This window comes from Macrotis lagotis, chromosome 4 (assembly GCF_037893015.1).
Source record: "Macrotis lagotis isolate mMagLag1 chromosome 4, bilby.v1.9.chrom.fasta, whole genome shotgun sequence".
Lineage (NCBI taxonomy): Eukaryota > Metazoa > Chordata > Mammalia > Peramelemorphia > Peramelidae > Macrotis > Macrotis lagotis.
This window is the reverse complement of record NC_133661.1, coordinates 276946467-276970147: the sequence shown is the minus strand read 5'-3', so window position 1 is coordinate 276970147 and position 23681 is coordinate 276946467. Positions and strand designations below refer to the sequence as shown.

The 23681-nt window shown below is 36.5% G+C and overlaps 1 protein-coding gene and 1 long non-coding RNA gene across 3 annotated transcripts in view; both read left to right on the top strand.

Moving 5' to 3' along the window:
- Positions 1-23681, top strand: part of LOC141522575 (uncharacterized) — a 369684-nt gene that overhangs the window by 267463 nt on the left and 78540 nt on the right. The gene's annotated exons all lie outside the window — the stretch shown is intronic.
- Positions 1-23681, top strand: part of FUT8 (fucosyltransferase 8) — a 268893-nt gene that overhangs the window by 181417 nt on the left and 63795 nt on the right. For both annotated transcript variants that reach the window (XM_074236102.1, XM_074236101.1), the window contains exon 6: positions 18096-18333. In XM_074236102.1, the coding sequence (XP_074092203.1) occupies positions 18096-18333 (238 nt within the window). The remainder of the gene's footprint in view (positions 1-18095; positions 18334-23681) is intronic.

Sequence of the window (23681 nt, the reverse complement as noted above, 5' to 3'; positions counted from 1 at the left end):
CAAAAACAAAATAGGGATGGAACAAAGGAAGGAGGGAGGAAGGAAGGGAGTGAGGAAAGAAAGAGGGATGGGAGGAAGGAAAGAAGGAAGGATGGGAGGAAGTAAAGAAGGAATGGAGGGAGGAAGGAAGAAAGGAAGGGAGAGAAGAAAGAAAGAAGGGATGGAAGAAGGAAGGAGTTGAGGGAGAAAGATAGGAAGGAAAATATAAGATCATTTTTGGCTTTTGTGGGACCCGCTTTTCTGTGTCTTCATTGACAGTGTAGAAAAAGGACACAGAGTTTTTTAAGAATCACATGATTTTTACGCTGTTTATAAATATTAGCTACTGTTACTCTACACATGAGATTCTTGTCCAGTTATACCAATAAGTTAGTTCTGTTGGAGAATCTGAATCATAGTAATATTGACATTCTTTCAATGAATTATTATTCATTGAATAATAAGACAAAGAGGTTACAAGTAAATGGAAATAGGGCTTAGCAGAAGTAATTCTTAACTGGGTTTGGGGAGGGTCTATGAACTTTTCTTTATAACTATTTCAACATAATTTACTTTCTTGGTGATCCTGTGTATATTACTCATTTAAAAACATCTCAGAGAAGGAGGCCATAGGCTTCACCAAACTGCTCAAGGGGGTTCTTGTCATAAAAAATGGTTAAGGGGCGGCTAGGTGGCGTAGTGGATAAAGCACCGGCTTTGGAGTCAGGAGTACCTGGGTTCAAATCCGGTCTCAGACATTTAATAATTACCTAGCTGTGTGGCCTTGGGCAAGCCACTTAACCCCATTTGCCTTGCAAAAAAAATGGTTAAGAACCCCTGGCCTAGAAGGTCTTTTTAAGTTGGGTTAATAATAAATGAGATGTTCCAGTTTGTTTTCTCGTGTCCAAAGGGAGCAAAGCTTATTGTCTCTTGGCACAATGGAGAATACATAGAAAAAAGTAAATAAGCTGCATTATTAACATAATTAGAGGACTTAACAGGAGGACATAAAGAGTACTGAGAAGAAAGCACTGAGAAATACTGAGAAGAAAGATGATATGGACCTAGTGAGATCAGAAGATAGCCAAGGGACAGCCTATGTGTTCCATTGGTATTTCTGAAATGCCCTGAAATCTAGAAGAAGGCCCCTAATATGTTGGTTGTATCTCTTGTGAAGGTTTTATGAAAGGACAGAGGCTGGAGTCATATAATATGAGAGGGTCAGGATAAGTTGCAGTATTCATCAGAAGAAGGATCTACATTGATCAAATTTTATTGAAGCTATCCTGCTCTTTCAAGACTTTTGACTTACTGACCTCATGAAAAGATTTGAAAAGAGTGTGCCCAGCAGTATTATTAAGATATTTTCATTTTTATATTCATAGTTTTTCATCCCACTTTATTGTCTTACGATTAATACAATTATTCAAATCACAGGCCCCAACCCCTCTTTTAACCTAAGGTAGGTACTTCTAGTGCAGGAAAAGTGTTATTTTTCTTCTTTGAGGAGTGCTAATATGAGCATGTTAAAAAACATTTATATGGTATTCCATCCCAGAGGGATTCTTCTATTTGCTATGTAAAGTGGTGATAGAGGACCTTTCTGAAGTCAAATAGCAATTATGAGTAGTTTAGATGATGTTCTATCTTTAACCTCACATATTTGTCTGGAGTCTGACTCAAAAACAGGCCTTCAGGCTACAAATCTGAGAAAAACATTGTATGTACTCACAGAGACAAACTTTCAATGGATTTATGTTGAATTTTTTTTGTCCTCATTAATGTTTGACTGAAAGAAATGGACTGATTATGATTTATTCTTTTCATCTTGGATTGTATAAAATGGGATTTCTTTTTTGGTTTGCTTATGTTTATTTTTTCTATTTTAATTAATTAATTAATTAATCCTTATTTTGTACAAATAATGATTTTTTATACATTACTAAAATATTTTTTTGTTTAAGAGTAAACATAATATCCCCTCCCCCCAAGAAAATATAGACCCACCTAAGTGATAAAGTAAAGGGGAGAGAAAAAAATTAAAATTAAAATAAAAAAATAATAATAGTTGTAGGTATGGCCAAGTGGCACAGTGGACAGAGTGTTGGCCCTGGCTCCAGGAGTACCTGAGCTCAAATCTGGCCCCAGACACCCAACAATCACCCAGCTGTGTGACCCCATGCAAGCCACCCCAACCCCATTGCCCTACCAAAACCAAAAAAAAAAAAGACCCAAAATAAAATAAAATAGTAATAAAAATAGGGGTGGCTGGGTGGCAGACACATCACTGGCCCTTCAGCCAGGATTACCTAGGTCCAAATCCAGCCCCAGACACCAAACAATCACCCAGCTGTGTGGCCCCAGGCAGGCCACCCAGTCCCATTTGCCTTGCAACACCCCCCAGAAAATAATAACACTAAAAATTGTGCTTCAGTCTGTGTTCCAATACCACCAGTTCTGTCATGGGTGGATCACATTCTTTAGGATAAGTCCATCGCAAAAGTTACTTCCATATTTTTCCACCATTGGCATTGCTGATTGCAACTCCCTCCATTCATACTTCTCTACTACCATGAACTATATTTTCTCTCTCCTTTCACTCTGTCTCTGCTGTAGGGTAGTTGAGTGGCGCAGCAGACAGATCCCTGGTTCTGGGGACAAGAGGCCCCAAACCCACATACCACCCCTTACCCAGCATCCAATTGGCCCAATGGTCCCGGACAGGCCATCCAATCCCAGCCCATTGCAAGAAATAAAAAAGAAAATGTGTTATATCTGACCACTCTCCCCCCATGGTCCATCCTCTCCTCCATCACTCACATACCCCCACTTCCACCATCCGCCTTCTCTCCTTCTTACTCCAGATGTCTATACCCCATTGGGTATATATGCTGTTTCCTCTCCTAGCCACCTCTGATGAGGGCAAAGATTCCCTCATTCCCCCTTGCCCCCTTTCATATCATTGCAATAGCTCATTGTAATAAAGAAAAATCTTATTATATGAAATATTTTAGCCTATTCCTCTTTTTCTTTTTCTTTCTCCCATTACATTTCCCTTTTATCTATTGACTCCATTTTTATACCACAATATATATTCAAATTCAGTTTTCTCCTGTGCTTCATTTATAAAAGCTCCTTCTACCTGCTCTATTAATTGAGAAGGTTCATATGAGTATTATCAGTGTCATTTTTCTATACAGGAATACATGCAGTTCATCATCATCATTAAGTCCTTCATATTTTCCCCTTCTCCTCCAATCTCTATGCTTCACCCGAGTCCTTTATTTGCAGATCAAACCTTCTGTTCAGCTCTGGCCATTCCAACAGGAACATTCGAAATTCCCCTGGTTCATTGAAAGTCCATCTTTTTCCCTGGAAGAGGATGTTCAGTTTTGCTGGGTAGTTGATTCTCAGTTGCATTCTAAACTATTTTGCCTTCTAGAATATTATATTCCAAGCCCTACAAGCTTTTAATGTAGTTGCTGCTAAGTCCTATGAGATCCTGACTGCAGCTCCACCATATTTGAATTCTGTCCTTCTGGCTGCTTATAATATGTTCTCTTTGACTTGGGAGTTGTGGAACTTGGCTATAATATTCCTGGGGGATGTTATTTTTTGGATCTCTTTCTTGGGGAGATCAGTGGATTCTCTCTATTTCTATTTTGCCCTCTGCTTCTAGGATATCGGCGCAATTTTCCTGTAATAATTCTTTGAAAAATGATATCAAGGCTCTTTTTCTGATCATGACTTTCAGGTATTCCAATAATTTTTAAATTACCTCTCCTAAAACTGTTTTCCATATCACTTGTTTTTTCAATGAGATGCTTCACATTTTCTTCTAATTTTTCATTATTTTGGTTTTGAAGTATTGTGTCCTGATTTCTTGTAAAATCAGCAATCTCCCTGAGTTCTATTCTTTGTCTGAAGGATTTGTTTTCCTCAGACAGCTTTCTTAATCTCCTTTTCTGTCTGGCCAATTCTGCTTTTTAAAGCATTCTTCTTCTCAATAACTTTTTGAACTGTTTTATCCATTTGACCTAAGCTGGTTTTTAGCATGCTATTTTCTTCAGCATTTTTTTGGATTTCCTTGACTAAGCTACTGACTTCATTTTCATGTTTTTCCTACATCTCTCTCATTTCTTTTCTTTTTTTTTTAATTTTTATTAAATATATTATTTGAGTTTTACAGTTTTCCCCCAATCTTGCTTCCCTCCCCCCACCCCCACCCCACAGATAGCACTCCGTCAGTCTTTACTTTGTTTCCATGTTGTACCTCGATCCAAATTGGGTGTGATGAGAGAGAAATCATATCCTTAAAGAGAACAGAATTCTCAGAGGTAACCAGATCAAACCATAAGACATCTGGGTTTTTTTTTTTGTGAATTAAAGGGAATAGTCCTTGAACTTTGTTCAAACTCCACAGTTCCTTATCTGGATACAGATGGTACTCTCCTTTGCAGACAGCCTAAAATTGTTCCCAATTGTTGTGCTGATGGAATGAGCAAGTCCTTCAAGGTTGAACATCACTCCCATGTTGCTGTTAGGGTGTACAGTGTTTTTCTGGTTCTGCTCATCTCACTCAGCATCAGTTCATGCAAATTCCTCCAGGTTTCCCTGAAATCCCGTCCCTCCTGATTTCTAATATAACAATAGTATTCCATGACATACATATACCACAGTTTGCTAAGCCATTCCCCAACTGAAGGACATTTACTAGATTTCCAATTCTTTGCCACCACAAACAGGGCTGCTATATAAATATTTTAGTACAAGTAATGTTTTTACCCTTTTTCCTCATCTCTTCAGGGTATAGACCCAGTAGTGGTATTGCTGGGTCAAAGGGTATGCACATTTTTTTGCCCTTTGGGCATAGTACCAAATAGCTCTCCAGAAGGGTTGGATGAGTTCACAGCTCCACCAACAGTGTAATAGTGTCCTAGATTTCCCACATCCCTTCCAACAACGATCATTATCCTTCCTGGTCATACTGGCTAATCTGAGAGGTGTGAAGTGGTACCTCAGAGAAGCTTTAATTTGCATTTCTCTAATAATTAATGATTTAGAGCATTTTTTCATATGGCTATGGATTGCTTTGATCTCCTCATCTGGCCTTTGCATATCCTTTGACCATTTTTCAATTGGGGAATGGCTTTTTGTTTTAAAAATATGACTCAGTTCTCTGTATATTTTGGAAATGAGTCCTTTGTCAGAATCATTAGTTGTAAAGATTGTTTCCCAATTTACTACTTTTCTTTTGATTTTGATTACATTGGTTTTACCTGTGCAAAAACTTTTTAATTTAATGTAATCGAAATCATCTAATTAGTTTTTAGTGATGTTCTCCAACTCTTCCTTAGTCATAAACTGTTCCCCTTTCCATAGATCTGACAGGTAGACTAGTCCTTGATATTCTAATTTGCTTATAGTATTGTTTTTTATGTCTATGTCCATTTGGATCTTATCTTGGTAAAGGGTGTGAGGTGTTGGTCTAATCTAAGTTTCTTCCATACTAACTTCCAATTATCCCAGCAGTTTTTGTAAAAGAGGGAGTTTTCATCCCGGTGGCCTGACTCTTTGGGTTTATCAAACAGCAGATTACTATAATCCTCTCCTGCTTTTACACCTATTCTATTCCACTGGTCCACCACTCTATTTCTTAGCCAATACCAAACAGTTTTGATGACTGATGCTTTATAATATAATTTTAGATCTGGTAGTGCTAAGCCACCTTCGTTTGCATTTTTTTCATTAAGCTCCTGGCAATTCTTGACTTTTTATTTCTCCATATGAATTTACTTACAATTTTTTCTAGCTCATGAAAGTAATTTTTTGGAATTTTGATTGGTAGGGCACTAAACAGATAGTTTAGTTTTGGTAGAATTGTCATTTTTCTTATATTAGCTCTACCTATCCAGGAGCAGTTGATATTTGCCCAGTTATTTAAATCTGATTTAATTTGTGTGAGATATGTTTTATACTTGTTTTCAAAAAGATTCTGAGTCTGTCTTGGCAAATAGACTCCCAAGCATTTTACACTGTCTGAGGTGACTTTGAATGGAATTTCTCTTTCTCGGTCTTCCTGCTGTTTCTTGCTAGACATATATAGGAAAGTTGAGGATTTATGGGGGTTTATTTTATAACCTGCAACTTTGCTAAAATTGCTAATTGTTTCCAGTATTATTTTAGATGATTTCTTGGGAATCTCTAGGTAGACCATCATGTCATCTGCGAATAGTGAGAGTTTTGTCTCTTCCTTCCCAATTCTAATTCCTTTAATTTATTTTTCTTCTCTAATTGCTGATGCTAACATTTCTAATACAATATTGAATAGTAGTGGTGATAATGGGCACCCTTGTTTAACCCCTGATCTTATTGGGAATGCCTCTAGCCTCTCCCCATTGAGTATAATAATGCTTGTTGATGGTTTCAGATAGATACTGCTCATTATTTTAAGGAACAGTCCATTTATTCCTACACTCTCTAGTGTTTTTAATAGGAATGGATGCTGTGTTTTATCAAAAGCTTTTTCAGCATCTATTGATATGATCATATGGTTTCTGATTTGTTTGTTATTGATATAATTGAGTATACTAACAGTTTTCCTAATATTGAACCAACCCTGCATTCCTGGAATAAATCCTACTTGATCATAATGTATTATCCTAGTGATGACTTGTTGTAGTCGTTTTGCTAAGATTTTATTTAGGATTTTTGCATCTATATTCATGAGGGAAATAGGTCTATAATTTTCTTTCTCTGTTTTAATTCTTCCTGGTTTAGGTAGCAGTACCATATTGGTTTCATGGAAACACTTAGGCAGAGTTCCATCTTTCCCTGTTTTTTCAAAGAGTTTATATAGGATTGGAACAAATTGTTCCTTAAATGTTTGGTAGAATTCACTTGTGAATCCATCAGGCCCTGGAGATTTTTTTTTTAGGGAGTTCAATAATGGCTTGTTGAATTTCTTTTTATGAGATAGGGTTGTTCAGGTATTTAATCTCTTCTTCATTTAATCTAGGCAACTTATATTTTTGTAAATATTCATCCATTTCACTTAGATTATCAAATTTATTGGCATAGAGTTGGGCAAAATAATTTCGAATTATTACTTTAATTTCCTCCTCATTGGTGGTGAGTTCACCTTTTTCATTTATGATACTAGCAATTTAGTTTTCTTCTTTCTTTTTTTAAATCAAATTGACCAGAGGTTTATCAATTTTATTGGTTTTTTCATAATACCAACTTTTGATTTTATTTATTAATTCAATAGTTTTTTTTGCTTTCAATTTTATTAATTTCTCCTTTGATTTTTAAAATTTCTAATTTGGTATTTTATTGTGGATTTTTGATTTGTTCTTTCTCTAAATTTTTTAGTTGCATGTTTAGTTCATTGATTTCCTCTTTCTCCAATTTATTCATATAAGCATTTAGAGCTATAATATATCCCCTGAGAGTTGCTTTGAATGAATCCCATAAGTTTTGGTATGTTGTTTCATTATTATCATTATCTAGGATAAAATGGTTAATTCTTTCTATAATTTGTTTTTTGGTCCACTCATTTTTTAAGATGAGGTTATTCAGTTTCCAATTTGCTCTGGGTCTATATCTCCTTGGCCCAGTATTGCATATGACTTTTATAACATTGTGATCTGAGAAAGATGTATTCACTATTTCTGCCTTTCTGCAGTTGATCATTAGGTTTTTTTGTCCTAGTACATGGTCAATTTTTGTACAAGTTCCATGTACTGCAGAGAAAAAGGTATATTCCTTCCTTTCCCCGTTCTGTTTCCTCCATAAGTCTACCATATCTAATTTTTCTAACAATCTATTTACCTCCCTAATTTCTTTCTTGTTTGTTTTATGATTTGATTTATCTAGATCTGATAGCAGGAGGTTGAGGTCTCCTACTAGTAGAGTTTTGCTGTCTATGTCTTCCTGTAATTCTTTCATCTTCTCCTCTAAGAATTTGGGTGCTGTCCCACTGGGTGCATATATATTCAATATTGAAATGACTTTATTGTCTATGGTACCTTTTAGGAGGATATAGTTTCCTTCCTTATCTCTTTTAACGCTATCTATTTTTGCTGCTGCTTTGTCTGAGATAAGGATTGCTACCCCTGCTTTTTTTACTTCAGCTGAAGCAAAATATATTTTGCTCCAACCTTTTACCTTTACTCTATATGTATCTCTCTGCTTCAAATGAGTTTCTTGTAAGCAGCATATTGTAGGATTCTGGTTTTTAATCCACTCTGCTATTTGCTTACGTTTTAAGGGAGAGTTCATCCCATTCACATTTAAGGTTATGATTACTAATTCTTTATTGCCCTCTGTGCTATCTTCCCTCTGTTTGTATTTTTCCCTTTCGCCCCCCTTTTATCCATATTCCCCAGTATTTTGTTTTTGAATACCACCCCCTTCAGTGTGTTTGCCCTCTTATATCACTCCCTCCCCTTTCTTTCCCCTTTCCCTGTTCTCTTCCCTTTCTTTTGTTATGTCCCCTTATTTCCTCCACTCCCCTTCCCTTTCTCTGTCCCCCCTCCCCTTTTCCCCTTTTACTTCTTGAAAGGTTAGATGTTTTATAAGTTAACTGAGTATGTGTAGGTTGACTTTAAGCCAAGTCTGATGAGAAGAAGATTGAGGTGTTTCTCCTCTACTCCCTTCTTGCCCTCTATTACCATAGGATTTTTGTACCTCTTAGTGTAATGAGATTTGTCCCATTCAATCCCCTCCCTCCTCCTGTCTCTTTCCTGTCCCCCTTTTTAGGGAGGTAGTGTATTTTTTTTAGATCATTCGATTTAAGTCATAGAAAATTCTGAGTGTCTCTCCTTTCTAGTTCAGTATATTCTGTTGAATAGAGTCCAGATTCCTGAGAGTTATTAGAGTCTTTCTCCCCAGTGGAGTTAAAGCCAGTTACATCCCATTAGATATCAGTCTCCTGAATAGATCATGGATGTCCAGCATTTCTGGCTAGGTATATTCTCTCTGTTAGAGTTACATTTCTCAGGATTCTCAGGATTTATGAGAGTCTCTCCCCCCCCCCCCCCCCCATGCTGGGATATAGCCAGTTTCAACTTGCTGGATTGCATTTTTTTTCTTTTACCGCCCCCCCCCCTTTTTTTTACCTTTTTATTTGTCTCTTGAACCTCCTGTTTGATATCCAAATTTTCTGTTTAGCTCTGGTCTTTTCATCAGAAATTTTTGGAATTCTTCCATTTTGTTAAATGTCCATCTTTTTCCCTGGAAGAAAAGGCTCAGCTTGGCAGGAAAGTAGATTCTTGGCTGCATTCCAAGCTCCCGTGCTCTTCGAAATATCTCGTTCCAGGCCCTTCGATCCCTTAAAGTTTATGCAGCCAGGTCCTGCGTGATCCTTACTGTGGCTCCTTGATATTTAAATTGTTTCTTTCTGGCTGCTTGCAGGATTTTCTCTTTTATCTGATAGTTCTGGAGTTTGGCCACAACATTCCTTGGTGTTTTCCTTTTAGGATCTTTTTCTGGTGGGGATCGATGTACTCTTTCAATAACTACTTTGCCCTCCGATTCCATGATATCAGGGCAGTTTTCCATCACTAGATCCTGTAATATTAAGTCCAGGCTTTTTTTCTCTTCAATGTTTTCAGGAAGTCTTATAATTTTCAGGTTTCCCCTCCTCGATCTATTCTCGAGGTCAGTGGTTTTGTTGATGAGGTATTTCACATTTCCTTCTATTTTTTCTATTTTTTGATTTTGTTTAACTGACTCTTGCTGTCTCGTAGAGTCATTAGTTTCTGTAAACTCCATTATTTTTTGGGGGGGAGGAGTTTTCTTCATTAACCTTTTCCAATTGGTCGATTCTACTTTTGAAAGAGCTTTCCATTTGACCAGTTGAGGTTTTGAGAGAATTAATTTCTTTTTGCATTTTCCGATTTGAGGATCTGAGAGAATTATTCTCATTTTGCAAGGTATTAATTGTCTCCCCCAAATTTTCCAGTTAATTTTTAAACTCCTTCCTTATTTCTTCAAGGAAGTCTTTCTGTGCTGGAGACCACATTGTATTCTCCTCAGAGGTTCCAGGTCTCTCTGGGTTGGGGTCTTTCCCTTCCAGGAATTTTTCTATGGATCCACCTTTCTGCTGACCCTTCTTCATTATGCTAAGACCTTGAGTTGGGTGGGGCTGGTTCACCTGGGCTTGGGATCTCTAAAGGCTTTACTGAGTTCAGTTTCTCTGGCTGGCCAGTAGGAGGAGCTGGTTGCCCTCTCTGGGGTGTCTGTGACCTTGGTTGAGAGGCCTTCTCCCTTTGCTTGAGGGAAGGAATTGGAGTTATTGAATTCTTTTGCCTTCAATCAGTGGTGGGCCTTACCCTGGCCTGAGGTGATTCCTCAGCTGGGCTGGTTCTTCTGCTCACACACCTGGGCCTGAGGCAGAAATAATTTGCATTTGTTTGGGAGGAGGCCTCAGTGCAATGGAGGCGTGGGCTCAGAGTTTCTCAGACCTGAGGAGCCCAGGGATGGTGTCCACAGCTCTCCTGCACCAGACCTCTCCCCACAGCCCCTTCCCCAAGCTCCAGGGGGACAGCCCCAACACCAGCGCCTCTGCTTCCCTGCGGACCCAAGCCCCCTTCGTCCAGCCCCACCGCTGATCCAGCAGGTCCGGCTCTCGGGCCCTCAGACTCCCGGTTCCGATTCAGCTGTTGGTCTGGCTGATCTTCCCGGGAGCTCAGACTCACCTGCCAGTACTCAGCCAAGGCTGCTGCGGGAGACAAATCCTGAGCTAGATTTTTCTCTCCTGGCTTTTCTTTCTGGGTTTCCTGGTTCGGATTTCTTTTAAGAGGTTTGTTTCATGTGACAGATGGGGAAGAGATCAGGAGACTTTAGAACTGTGCCTGTCTTCTCTCCGCCATCTTGGCCCCGCCTCCTTTCATTTATTTTCCCAGTTTTCCTTCTAAGTCCCTCACTTGATTTTCAAAGTCTTTTTTGAGCTCTGTCATAGCCTGAACTCAATTTCTGTTTTTCTTGGAGTCTTTAGATGCAGGAGCTTGTACCTCCTCATCTTCAGACTGAGTGTTTTGATCCTTCTTGGGATCACAGGCGAAGTATTTCTCAATGTTGTTCCTCTTTTTTTCTCTGCTTACTCATTTTCCCAGCCTGAGCCTGGTTTTGGGGTGCTTCCTGAGCTTTTGGGACACTCCCCCAAGGATCTCAGTGTGTGAGGCTCTGTCCTCCCTCCCGGTCTGTGAATGATCATAAGCACCCCACTCTGCCACGGGGCTGAGGTTGGGGGTGGGGTGGTCCTGCTGTTCTGTGGTAGGGCCTAGACTGTGATCAGGATCTGAATGTGGTCAGAGCTCCAGAGTCCTGTTCCTGGGACAGAGGACAGAGTTCAGCAGTCTCTCTCCACTACCTTCCCTAAGGCTCAGAGAGCTCATGCCCTGGGGACTCCTGCTTACTGGCTCCAACTGCTTCTGGTTCCTGGATCTGGGCTGCCCTGACCATGCTGTTCACTGTGTACCCCGAGGCCTGAGCTTCAGATGCTCACTCTGGCAGAGGGCCCCCCCTGTTGTTCCCCCAAGTTGTGCCTGATGCTCCCCAGGGTGTAGGTCAGGAAACTTCCCCCCCTGCTGTGAGCCATGGCTCCCAGGGCCCTGGGGCTGCCTCTGGGAGGCTGAAGTTCCTTCGCTCTGGTGGGCCTCCCATCTGATCCCATGGAGCCAGGCCTTTCTGCTCTTTTCCAGGTTACCTTGTGTTGGAGAACTGCCTCACTGGATCCCTCTGTGGGTTCTGTCTCTCGAAAATGTAGTTTAGAGTCCTTAGTTTATAAGTTTTGCTCCAGAGCAACTGAGAGAAGGTCCTCTCCTGTCGCCATCTTGACTTCACCCCCTCAGGATTTCTTAAAGTATGTCAACTTTTAGAAAAATAATTATTTCAGTATAGCCTTATATTATTTATTTTATTTTATGCATTTAAAAATATTATTATGAAAGGGAGTTTATAGGTTTCACCAGATTGCCATAGGGGTTCATGACACAAAAAAAGATTAAGAAACCCTGTGTCTAAAACATTCCTGAGTACCCTTTATGTTTCTGGAAGAAGATCTCAGGGAAGGCATTTTCCAAAGCTGGTTTGTTATATCCTGAATTTAAATCACTAATGTGCTGATTTATGGATCTTGAATATAAGTAACCTTTTTCTTCAACCTGTTTAGTGTAATTTTGTAGGTATATTTATTGCTAATTGTTTAATATCTTACTCTTATTAAGGTGATGCTTTTTAAAGCATTCTTAGAGCTTTTTAGACAAGAATTTTAAAAATACAAATTTAAAAAACACAAAAATACAATTAAAAATACAAATCCCAACAAATGGCTGGTACCTTTATTTGCAACTATAACTTTTCTCCTTCCAAATTGCAAAATACTGCTGTGGCTTTTATTGACTTGGTTGCTTCTGCAGTCCTTTTAAAATACCAATCTGTCAAGATAACAGAGTCAGCACATTGTTCAACTTGATATGTTATTGTCTCCTCTTTAGATTTCCACAGTAAAGTCTTTTTTCTTTTTTAGGTTTTTGCAAGGCAAATGGAGTTAAGTGGCTTGCCCAGGGCCACACAGCTAGGTCATTAATAAGTGTCTGAGACCAGATTTGAACCCAGGTACTCCTGACTCCAGGGCCGATGCTTTATCCACTGCGCCACCTAGCTGCCCCCACATTCAAGCCTTAATGAAAAGTACAGGGGAATGTATTTCCTCTAAAGCATTTGCATATAGCATATTTGGTCCTGTGCTATTATACCACTTTTTCCATCTGTCAAAAAATTTTCTGCCTTAGGGATATGCAAGGACATTGAGATAATATTTTGGATTTACTATGAGAATATTGTTTCAGTGATCAAAACAATAATTTTCTTAGCTTTCAAAAATGAAAAATTCTATATATTTAATCTTTTTTTTCTGTTGGCTATGAATTTCACCCAGAGCCTAAAGTTTAATTATTTCTTTACAATATCTTATTTTCTTATTTGCTTCAGTACCTTTTTTGTTGCATTCTTTTTTGAAATTTCAGAGATAGGAAAAACGTTATTCCTAGAAAAGTGAAATACTTTAGTTATGTTTTTAAAAAATCTGTCTTTCATAACCAGCATAAAGTTGAATGTTGTAAATCCTCTTGAATAAGTAGAATTGAAAAGCATTCAGTGTTGCAATTGGAGAAAAATCTTGACTAGAGTTGAATCTAATAACCGTTTATTAAATGTCTGATTTTTTCTTCTTTTTAAAAAAAATATCATTTTTTCTCTGTTGAAAACAAGTCAATTCTATAAGCAAACCTGTGGGTTATTATTGGAGTGGGGTTAATTAGCCCCAAATCACAGAGTTAAAATAAGGCTACTTTGTAAATCCTAGTAGTTCAATATCCATCCTTTCCTCTTATTATTTTTCTGTACTGGAGGGTACTATATTTCAGTGAAAAGAGAAATTCACATGTATAGCTTGTGGGCTGTACTGTTATGACCTTTAGCTGGCTACTTAACCTTTCTAAGTCTGTCTTCATTTATATTATCTGATTGAACTAGAAAACCTGAAAAGTCCTCTAAATTCTACCAGTCTATGATTCTAAAATCTGCTAAGAATAAATATAAAGTTCTATACATCATTTCAAAACATCAACTGTACCATAACTAGAACAGGAGAAGCGAAAGCTCTTGAAAGTTTATTGAACCATATTGCCAATATACTTGAATAAGTGATTTGTGCAGTTTAAAGTATATAAGGAAATTTAATATTATATTTCTTTTAATACATATCAGTTAAAGACTTAGTATATTCATTTTTCATCTGAAAGTATTATATTAATTTTATTATGTGAATCATATTTTGGTAAGGACAACTTAGATGTTATAAGAGTATTCACTGAAGGAAATAGAAACTTTTACAGTAAGATAAGACTTAGAAGGTACATGTGAACCATCTTAACATATTTGAAAAGCTATCAAATGGAAAAGACCATGTGCTTGTTTCACTCAGCCCCAGAGAACAGAAGCTAGCAAAAATGTTCTGTTAGAGCCACCTCAAATGGGATTTGGAATTTGGAACTACTGATCACGAGATATCACAGAAGGTATTTATACATCAGATATAAAGGAACTAAAAGACCTCTGATATCTCTTTCAGCTCAGAGAATCTGACTCTGGCTGTGATTCTTTAATGGTCTAAGATTGTTCTATAGTTTCATTAACCTTAGTTTCTTCATCTACAAAATAGAAATATTAAAGCTTCTTTGAGTATTTAAAAAAAGTGATTTATGAACCCTATATTCACCCCCAAATATTAGTGACCTAACTTCTCAGCCCCCAGACAATGTCCTAAGACATTAGGTTAATGAACAATATTGCTCAAATTAAAGAGGTGTCTTTGTCATTGGGTTTTCCATTCTTTTTTTTTTAAAGCATTATTTTTTTTTAGTTTTTTGCATGACAATAGGGTTAAGTGGTTTGCCCAAGGCTACACAGCTAGGTAATTATTAAGTGTCTGAGGCCGGATTTGAACTCAGGTACTCCTGACTCCAGGGCTGTTGCTCTATCCACTGCGCCACCTAGCCGCCCCTTAAAACATTATTTTTTAAGATTTCTTTCTTTCTTTCTTTCTTTCTTTCTTTCTTTCTTTCTTTCTTTCTTTCTTTCTTTCTTTCTTTCTTTCTTTCTTTCTTTCTTTCTTTCTTATTTTAAATTTATTTAAGGCAATGGGGTTAAGTGACTTGCCTAAGGTCACACAGGTAGGCAGTTATTAAGTGTTGAGGTTGCATTTGAACTTATGTCCTCCTGATTTCAGGGATGGTGCTCTATCGAGTGTGCCACCTAGCTGCCCCTTTTTTCCTGTTCTTTTGAAATCAAAGATCCAGATCCCTTAAACCCTCCCCCTCCCAATACTTTAACATTCTCTACCACATAATCACATAATAAAGATCTCATCTGCCAGTTTACTACAGCTTACTACTCTTCAGTGAAGAGGTTTAGTAGATTATGGACAGAAGAATAGGAATATAACACTGATGTCTTAGTCTTAAATGACATGATGTTTCCACCAAAAGAAATTGATTTCATTCCATGAATGTTTCTTCCCTTGATATGAGCTCCTACAAAGAGGCAAATTATTTTCAGGATAGTTCCAAGTGAAAGAAAGTGTGTCTTCAAGTTTTCTTAAGGCAAGTTCATTTCTTGAGAGCTGAAGATATTAGAAAACAATATCTTGTGCAGTATCTTTAAAGTGATTTTAGAAAAGCAGAAAGTGATTTTAGTAAAGGTGAGGATGTTGATGTTTACATAGAAGGGAATGCTGTAGATACCTGTTATATCACTGCTCACATTATATTTTCTGGATATGATGAATGAGGGTCATATCATATCTCCTCAAACAAAGTTACTATTTTGTAAAAGCCACATATATTAAAAGTATCCCATAGCCAGGTATTAGTCTTGTATGCCAATTATACCAATATTATACAAGAGTCCTTTTTTATTTATTTTGTGTGATAGAAAACAAAACAAACTACCTTGGAGTTCTTAGTGTTTCTCCACCAAAAAGCAATTTCAGACATATCTTGACATATATCATCATAGTATGCCCATGAAATAAACTTTTATTTATACTCTATACATTAAAAACTGGGTCCCAGAGAAGTTGCATATATGCATTTCTTCCCGAAAGAACAAACTTTGTTTTCTTCATGAAACAGTGCTTCTCATTAAGATCAGAAATATGCTGCTGGTGCTTTTTCCAGACATTAATTCTGAAAAACATTGTCTTATGTTAGGATGCATGTATACAATACTCATACACACACAAACATACACACAAATGCACACATTCCTTTTTTTTTTTGACCAAAATTTTATGTGTTCTTTGGACTTTTAAAATAGCACTTTAACAATAAATTGGGTTGAACTTCTGAGTTTCATTTTGGTTATCAATCCAAGCAGCCTCATTTCTTTTTCTCTTATCATGAGTTTTCTGCCTCCAAGGCTTCTGATTGTTTACCTTATACTTTTAGATCTTTCTCACTCCTGAGCCAAACATAATGGAATTTTCCTTTCTTCTTATAGTGTTACCAGTGATTCAGGAGAGCAAAAATCACATTTTGAATGACAGTATCTTTCTACAGGTTTGAGATGCATAGATTCTTATATTAAATCTCATTTTATCTAATAGCCCCATTTCCATCTTTCCCTTAGCCCCAAGCCCTTGTGATAAAAGTACTGTAATCTAATTAAACTCTTAATATAAAGTCTGCTATATTAAGTCTTGACAAATGGAGATATGTTTTTTTATAAGGAAAATAGAAAAATAAAATGGAAAATAATAAAGCTGCTAAATGTTTTTAGGTCAAACAGCTTTGTTTTAATAATAGAAGTCCCAACATTTCTTTATTTTTCTTATTTTTTCATTGTTAAAGAACATTCCCATTTATATAAAAATTTAACTTAGCAATACCATATTTCTTTCAAGTTACATACAGTCTGATAGATGTTAGTGTTCTATATTCTCTTGATAAACTTCTAAATAGCTAATAAAATTTGGAGTCAGCTTGAGGATGCTATTTATTCCCAGTATCATTGTTTGATAGGGAACAAAGAATTAATGGTACATTGCTCATTGTTGCCATCTCTCCACTGTCACATATCATACACCCTTCCTCCCTCCTTTTTTTTCTCCTAAATCTGCTGCATCTGTGGTAACAGGGAAGGAATTGAATGCTGTTTGCCTCAGTGAGAAGCCTTTGATGAATTCTGACAGACTTTTCTGAGACTTAGGCAAAAGGAATTAACAACTCTGGTACTTGATCTGGAAATAAATTTGACCAAACCTAGCTGAAACGTACCAGGACAGTACCTTGGGATCATTCAAGGAAGGCTCTTGACTTTTGAAAACATTACTGAGTGTACATTCTGGGAATGTTCTCAAAAACAACTTGTTAGCAGGATCACATTTGAATTTATAAAGTGCCTCAGCTTTTCTCTCCAAACCATATTTTAATTTTATCATCATAACCTAGTCTCAGCATCTTTGACCTTTTCTTGGCATTATAGATAGAACATCCTTTGGGAAGTAGGAACACTCTTGAGGTCTGGGTAACTAGTTTGCCTTAGCCACAAAAAGTGAGGAGTGGTTATTTTGCCAGACAAATTTCTGCTATTTCCAACTGTATCCAACTTTATTTTTCTCTGAGGCAAAACCACTTGGAAAAAACTCAGGCTACAGATCTCAGGTGAGAACATTGTTGTATTTAAGTAACAATGTACCCAAAAACATTTATCAAAAGTAGAAAATTATGGCAACATTAAAACTAGAATAAAAAAGAAAATTCCCATGTTAATCTCACTGTATCCACTGTTAAAGAATCTTCAGTGTTTTAAACTTAGTTTATTTTTAATTGCAATATATGCATTCAGGAAAATAATTTTCCAAATTAAAAGATGGCATCGAACATTCCTTTGAGAGCTAAGGCAAAAGAATACTTTTTATACTGAAAATTCTCACCAAAAAATCATGAAAGGCTGGCAGTAGATAGAATAATTAACATAATTGAGGGTTTCCGACCAGAATGTCAGTTTCAATCTGGTGGTTTTGTGTTGCCATGTTTTAAATGTTGATTTCACTTGTGACATTTGGAGTTCTGGTGTCACATTTGTAATAGGTAAAGTTCTGCTTTCGTGTAAGTTGTAGTTTTTCTTCAGGAAAATCTGAGCCTTTTCACTGAAGGAGAACTCAGAGCACTGAGATGCTGTCAGAGTAAATCAAGTAACCCCTTCACCAAGATTGTCTTCATGATATACACAATTTTGAGTTCAAAGATGATCACATTTGTATGTTCTGACAGGTGGCAGAGTGAAAGAGCAATTTAAAATGCCAATTGTTTCATTTTACAGTTGTTCAATTAAGTATGTGCAATAACTGTCCATTTTCAATACTATCTTACTCAGGATCCAAATAAATTTTCATTTCACTGAATGAAAGCCTGCATCTTTGTTTAATGAGCAATGTATTGGAATAGTCTTAGCTTACATGTCATTTTAAGACCTTGTCATTTTTTTCATTTAAAGGAATGTCTCTATAGTTTGTCTCCAGCTTTACGTCTTTGTTCTACTCCCAGAACCCCAAGGATTGCAGAAAAGCCAAGAAGCTGGTGTGTAATATCAACAAAGGCTGTGGCTATGGCTGTCAACTCCACCATGTTGTCTACTGCTTCATGATTGCATATGGCACTCAGAGAACTCTCATTTTGGAATCCCATAACTGGCGCTATGCAACCGGTGGATGGGAGACTGTATTTAGACCTGTAAGTGAGACATGCACAGATAGAACAGGCACTACTACTGGACATTGGACAGGTAAGAATTCAAGAGGTATTTATTTTCTTAGGTTGGTAATTTGTACAGCACTGAGGATCTTAGGATTGAAATTTTAATGATCAAGTCTTTAGACTATGATTTAGCGCTTTTGAAAAATTACAGTTTCCTTCTGTGCTCTAAAGTAACAAACATTTCTTCTGCAAACCAGATATGAAGAGTATTGAGTTTTATAGTTTGATTACCACATTTTTATGTGGAATAAAAAAATTATCTAATAGCTTTCCTAGATGTAAAATATTATATCAGTGTCAGTGAAATTGAACTTTTGGATAGAATATTGAACTTGGAGTCAGGAAGACCTGAATTCAAATCCAACTTCAGACACTTACTTAGCTGTGTGACCCTAATCAAGTCACTTATCCTTGGATTGCTTTAGTTTCCTCATCAAATCTTAGGGTTTAAGAGGAATGACATTACCAAAACAAAACCCCCAAATAAGATTTATAAAACTAATCTGATACCCTTTTCTTCTAAGATAAAGCACTGTATGTGGAGTTAGGAGAAATCTTGTTAGTCTATATTTACTGATGTTAACCCTATCCCTAAACTTTGATCACTTTAAAAGAATGAAAGCTAGATATAAGCTGAAGAATAGCGCTCTGTGTCTGGGTGTGTGTGTGTGTGTGTGTGTGTGTGTGTGTGTGTGTGTGTGTGTGTTCCTCACTTAGGTTTTATGCAGGTCGGTTTAGGGGAAATATTAAACTATATTCAAACCAGTATAATTAATATGATATAATTGATATTAAGTAGATAACCTTAAAATGGACACTTTGCTTCTATGGCTCCATTTGAAAAATTGAAATAATCCTGTCTTATCACAGTTTTCATAAAGCTTAATTGCATGATATACATAAATATGCTTTGAGCTTCTTTGATAAAGGTGCTAAAGCACTACAAAGCATTTTCTTATGAGGTAGTTTTTAATCAGTGCTTAGGAAAGATTTAAAATTTATTGTGTAATTGGTTCTTTCTGTAAAGTTCTTCTCTTATTTTAAAACAAGTCTCTTCCCTAAAAATCAGAACTAATCTTCAGTACATCTCCTATAGATCAGGCCTGCTGCTGTCATCATCTGATGCTATCAGATTGAGTATCAAGGTTTTGAAGATGCTAAATCTATCAACTAAGAGAAGCAGCTCTTCTTGGTTCCCTGTGGCTAACTTTTTCATTTTTGTAGACTTTATCCAATTTAAGTTTTCTGCGAATGTGAAACTATGCAGTTAGGTTAGCATAAATACTGCTTTGTTTCACTGTTCTTCGTAAAATACGAGTTTTTTAGATGATAACTAGTTGTTAGAAAAGAATGAAGCATAATGGATAGATCAAATCTATGCTCTAATTTGATCTCAGTTAAACCATTCATTTTCAGTTTATCTTTTTACATTCTACAGATAGGATTGATAATGATACTTTAGTATATAAGTATATGTATATACGTGTGTGTGTGTGTGTGTGTGTGTGTGTGTGTAGTATATATAACATTTAGAAATTTAATTTATCATAATTTTTTTTTTTAGATTTTTGCAAGGCAAATGGGGTTAAGTGACTTACCCAAAGCCACACAGCTAGGTAATTATTAAGTGTCTGAGGCCAGACTTGAACTCAGGTACTCCTGACTCCTGACTCCAGGGCCAGTGCTCTATCTACTGTACCACCTAGCTGCCCCTTGTCATAAGTTTATAAGGCTAAAATGATCTCAAACACTCCCCTTTTCCCCCAACATTTTAAAGATGAGAAAATGGAAGTTCCAGGAAGTAAAATGATTTCCTAAGGTCACTTGAAAAAATTAGTGGCGGAACTATGACTCCTCCAGAAGTGGTTAGAATCCCCATCTCTGGTTCCTACCTCTTCCATTGCCTCATGCTGCCTCAGGTGTAAACTCCTCCATACAGCAGAACAATAAATGAAATTATTGAATATCCTTAGATACAAGAGGCAGCTTGATACTTGAGATCTGAAGACACAAGTTTAATTTTTAAGTTCTCATTCTCGTAGTTATGTCATAATTGTAGACTCTTAGAGTTGGGAGGGGCTGTAGTGGGTCATCTAGTACAATTTGTCCTCTGACCAACTCACTTGCCTCCTCATGCCTCAGCTTTTTGATCTTTAAAATAAAAATAATTTAATTAATTAGATTAATTTAAAATGAAGATTTTTAAATCTCCATGCACATATGTCTGCATTGCAGTATTGTTGGGGGAAAGCTCTTGCAAACTGCTATATAAATATGAGCTATTATTAGTATATGAAAAGGAGTTATTCTATTTTGAAAACCAGAGTCATGTATATTTGTTACTAAAATTTTCTATCCCTTTTCTTGTACTTTCTATCCCTTCCTGATAGCCTGTCTTATATTTAGTATTCACATGTTCAGACATTTTATTTAAGATCTGCATGAAGCTGAACAGATATTTTAGTTAATCAGCTTCAGAGGGAAAGTTGCTATTAGTGCATCTGCATCCATTCTCTCACTCACTCACATTCGTTTTCCAGGGTTGTAAAGGACCCCATTTCATCAGTAAGTTACAATCAATGGTGCAGAAGTACAGTTTATAGTAAATTGTGCTTTCCTTATCACTGCAGCTCCTCTTTCAAATAAAATACTTTCATTTTATGCTTCTGAATCAAACTGTCCTTATTAGACACCTTTAATTTATTCAGATTGGTGCTTATAATAAAAAATGTTTATATAGGGCATCATAACTGTCAGAATAGTTAAGGCATTTTTCTTTTAATTTAAGTGATTTTTATTTTTTTAAGAACTATGATTACTTCCTTTTTACTCTGTTAATATATGTGCATTTTTATATATGCATATTTTTATGTGTATATTTTTTGTTGTTATGCTCAGAATTAAGTAAAATAAGATGAATACTAATAACTACTTTAACATTAATCCTTTACTTAGGTGTAAAGTAACTACATTTATTAATTCTGACACATGCAAAGAATCTTGGGATAATTCCTTCAGCATCTGCTATGGTTCTTATTGTTCCCTACTCATTTGACATGATATGCCTGCAGGTAGAATCAAGTGATTCCACCATATATGTGTGTGTGTGTGTGTGTGTGTGTGTCCACTACATCTGTGTGTGCACACACAGATGTAGTGGACACACACACACACACACACACACACACACACACACAATCTGTACTTGTATCTGTTACTTGTATAGATCTCGGGGTTCATATTTGATCATTTCAGTAACAACATTATACCTTGTTGCAGATTCAATTTTGGTTTTCTTTCACTATTTTACATCCTTTCTGGAATTTTTAGAGTAAGGCTTAAGTGAAGTACAATATGAAAGATCATGCTTTCAATTAAAAACAACAAAAATCCTTTCAACACCTGAAAATGTCGTGTCTGTTCCCAACAGGTGCATATTCCAAAGAGGTTGACAAAACAGTCTATTTATTTTGCTAAACAGCACCAAGATGTTTCCCAAATTTAAGCTAACAGGTTATAATCAGGTCCTGATTCTTGTTATACAAAGATTCCTTATGGAAATTTAGAATCTTAATTTGGCCTAAATGTTTTAAGAATTTGATAATTTTGAATTAAATGTAGATTTTTAAAAAAGAGTTGTTTCTAACTGCAACTTCCAAAAATGGCTTAATAGTAAGAGGGAATAAAAAATAAAACACCAGTGAATGATTTAGTGATTAATATACTCTAATCCCCACATGTTATTTTTTTCACTTAAAAGATGGACAGTTCAGCCACCTTATATAGCTAACACAGTTTGACATTTTTTGTTTGTGGTGAGTTGTGCTTTTTCAAACTTGTTTCTGACTGTTCTCCTTTGATTGATATCCTATTTGGCTAGTGGCTAGAACTGATTCACAACCTCCAGGACTTCTCATTTTAAATGGAATTGGTGGTTACATTAATTATAGTAGGAGAGGTTTGTTGTTTTTTTTTTTTTTCAGTTGAAAAGTGTTTAATATAAATACCGTGATTACATAGCCATCTGCTATCTTTCCATGATCAGGCTGCATCTTTGGACCATATAACTCTCTCTTGACCTAAAGAGAGTGAAACTACTGAATTTTCTGAATACAGAAGCATTCATAGACAAAACTATTCATTTACACCTTAAAATATTTCCTCCTTTCTTTTCCTTACTTTCCCTTCAGAAATAAAAAGTATGTTTCATTGAGAGACCAAATGTAAATTGGTCTTTAATATCAAAGGTATATCTCCACCTAAGATGTCCCATTGAGAATTTAACATCAAAATATATTATATGTTATATATGTAAATAATATTATAAAAGGCTCTTGTATATGACAGGAAAACAAAGATGGATAGTTATCTAGTAAATACAAGAGATAACCAATGGACAGCATCTGTGGTGCATTTATATCCATGCAACATCATAAAATCTAGTACATTGGATGACCTTTGACAGATTTGTGAGAAAATGCGGAAAAGAATCACAGAAGATAGACAGAATTTATGGGTTGCAATTTGCCTTCTTGGAGAGAATGACATCTTTGATAGACCCCTCTTGGACAGATCCTTCAAAATGAATCCCTACTTTTTATAGTCATTGAGAGAACTTTAAGAGAAGCTTAAAGTTAAGTCTAAGACAGTTGGTTTCAGGGTTTCTGACCTCTCATGAAGTCCATGAAGACTCATTGCAATAAAAATCATCTGGGACTTGAAGGAAGACAAGGACACTAGGAGGCAGAAATAAGTGGAGAGAGTTCCAGGCATGAGAGGGAAAGCAAGTGAAAATGCCTTAGATTCTGGAGATAGATTAATATTTATGAGAAACAGCAAGGAGGCCAATATCATGGAATCCTAGAGTCCAGTAAGTGAATAGGTGTGGAGAAGAGCTATAAGGTATGAGAAGACTGGAAACATGGAGGCAAAAGAAACCACTGGATTTGGCCAACCTGGTCCAATCCAACAAGCTAATGCAATAGTCCAGTAATCATTTGATGAATGCCTGTACTAGCCTGGTACTAGTGTCAGAGGAGAAAGGGGGCATATGAAAGAGATACTCTGAAGGTAGAAATGATAGTACTTGGCATCTGATTGGATATGGAGTTGAGAGTAAGAAGTTGAAAATAACATTCAGGTTGTAAGCCCAGGTGATTGGAAAGATGATACTACTCTACATAGTAATAGGGAAGTTAAGAAAAGTGGAGGGTTTGGGGGATAGGGTAGATAATGAGTTCAGTTTTGGATTGAAACATAATTTGAGACATCTAAATCAAGATATCCAGTAGGTAATTGGATACATGAGGTCAGGAGAGACCTCATATTTGACATAACTAATGACATAACCAAGGGAAGCATTAGGTGAAGAGAAGT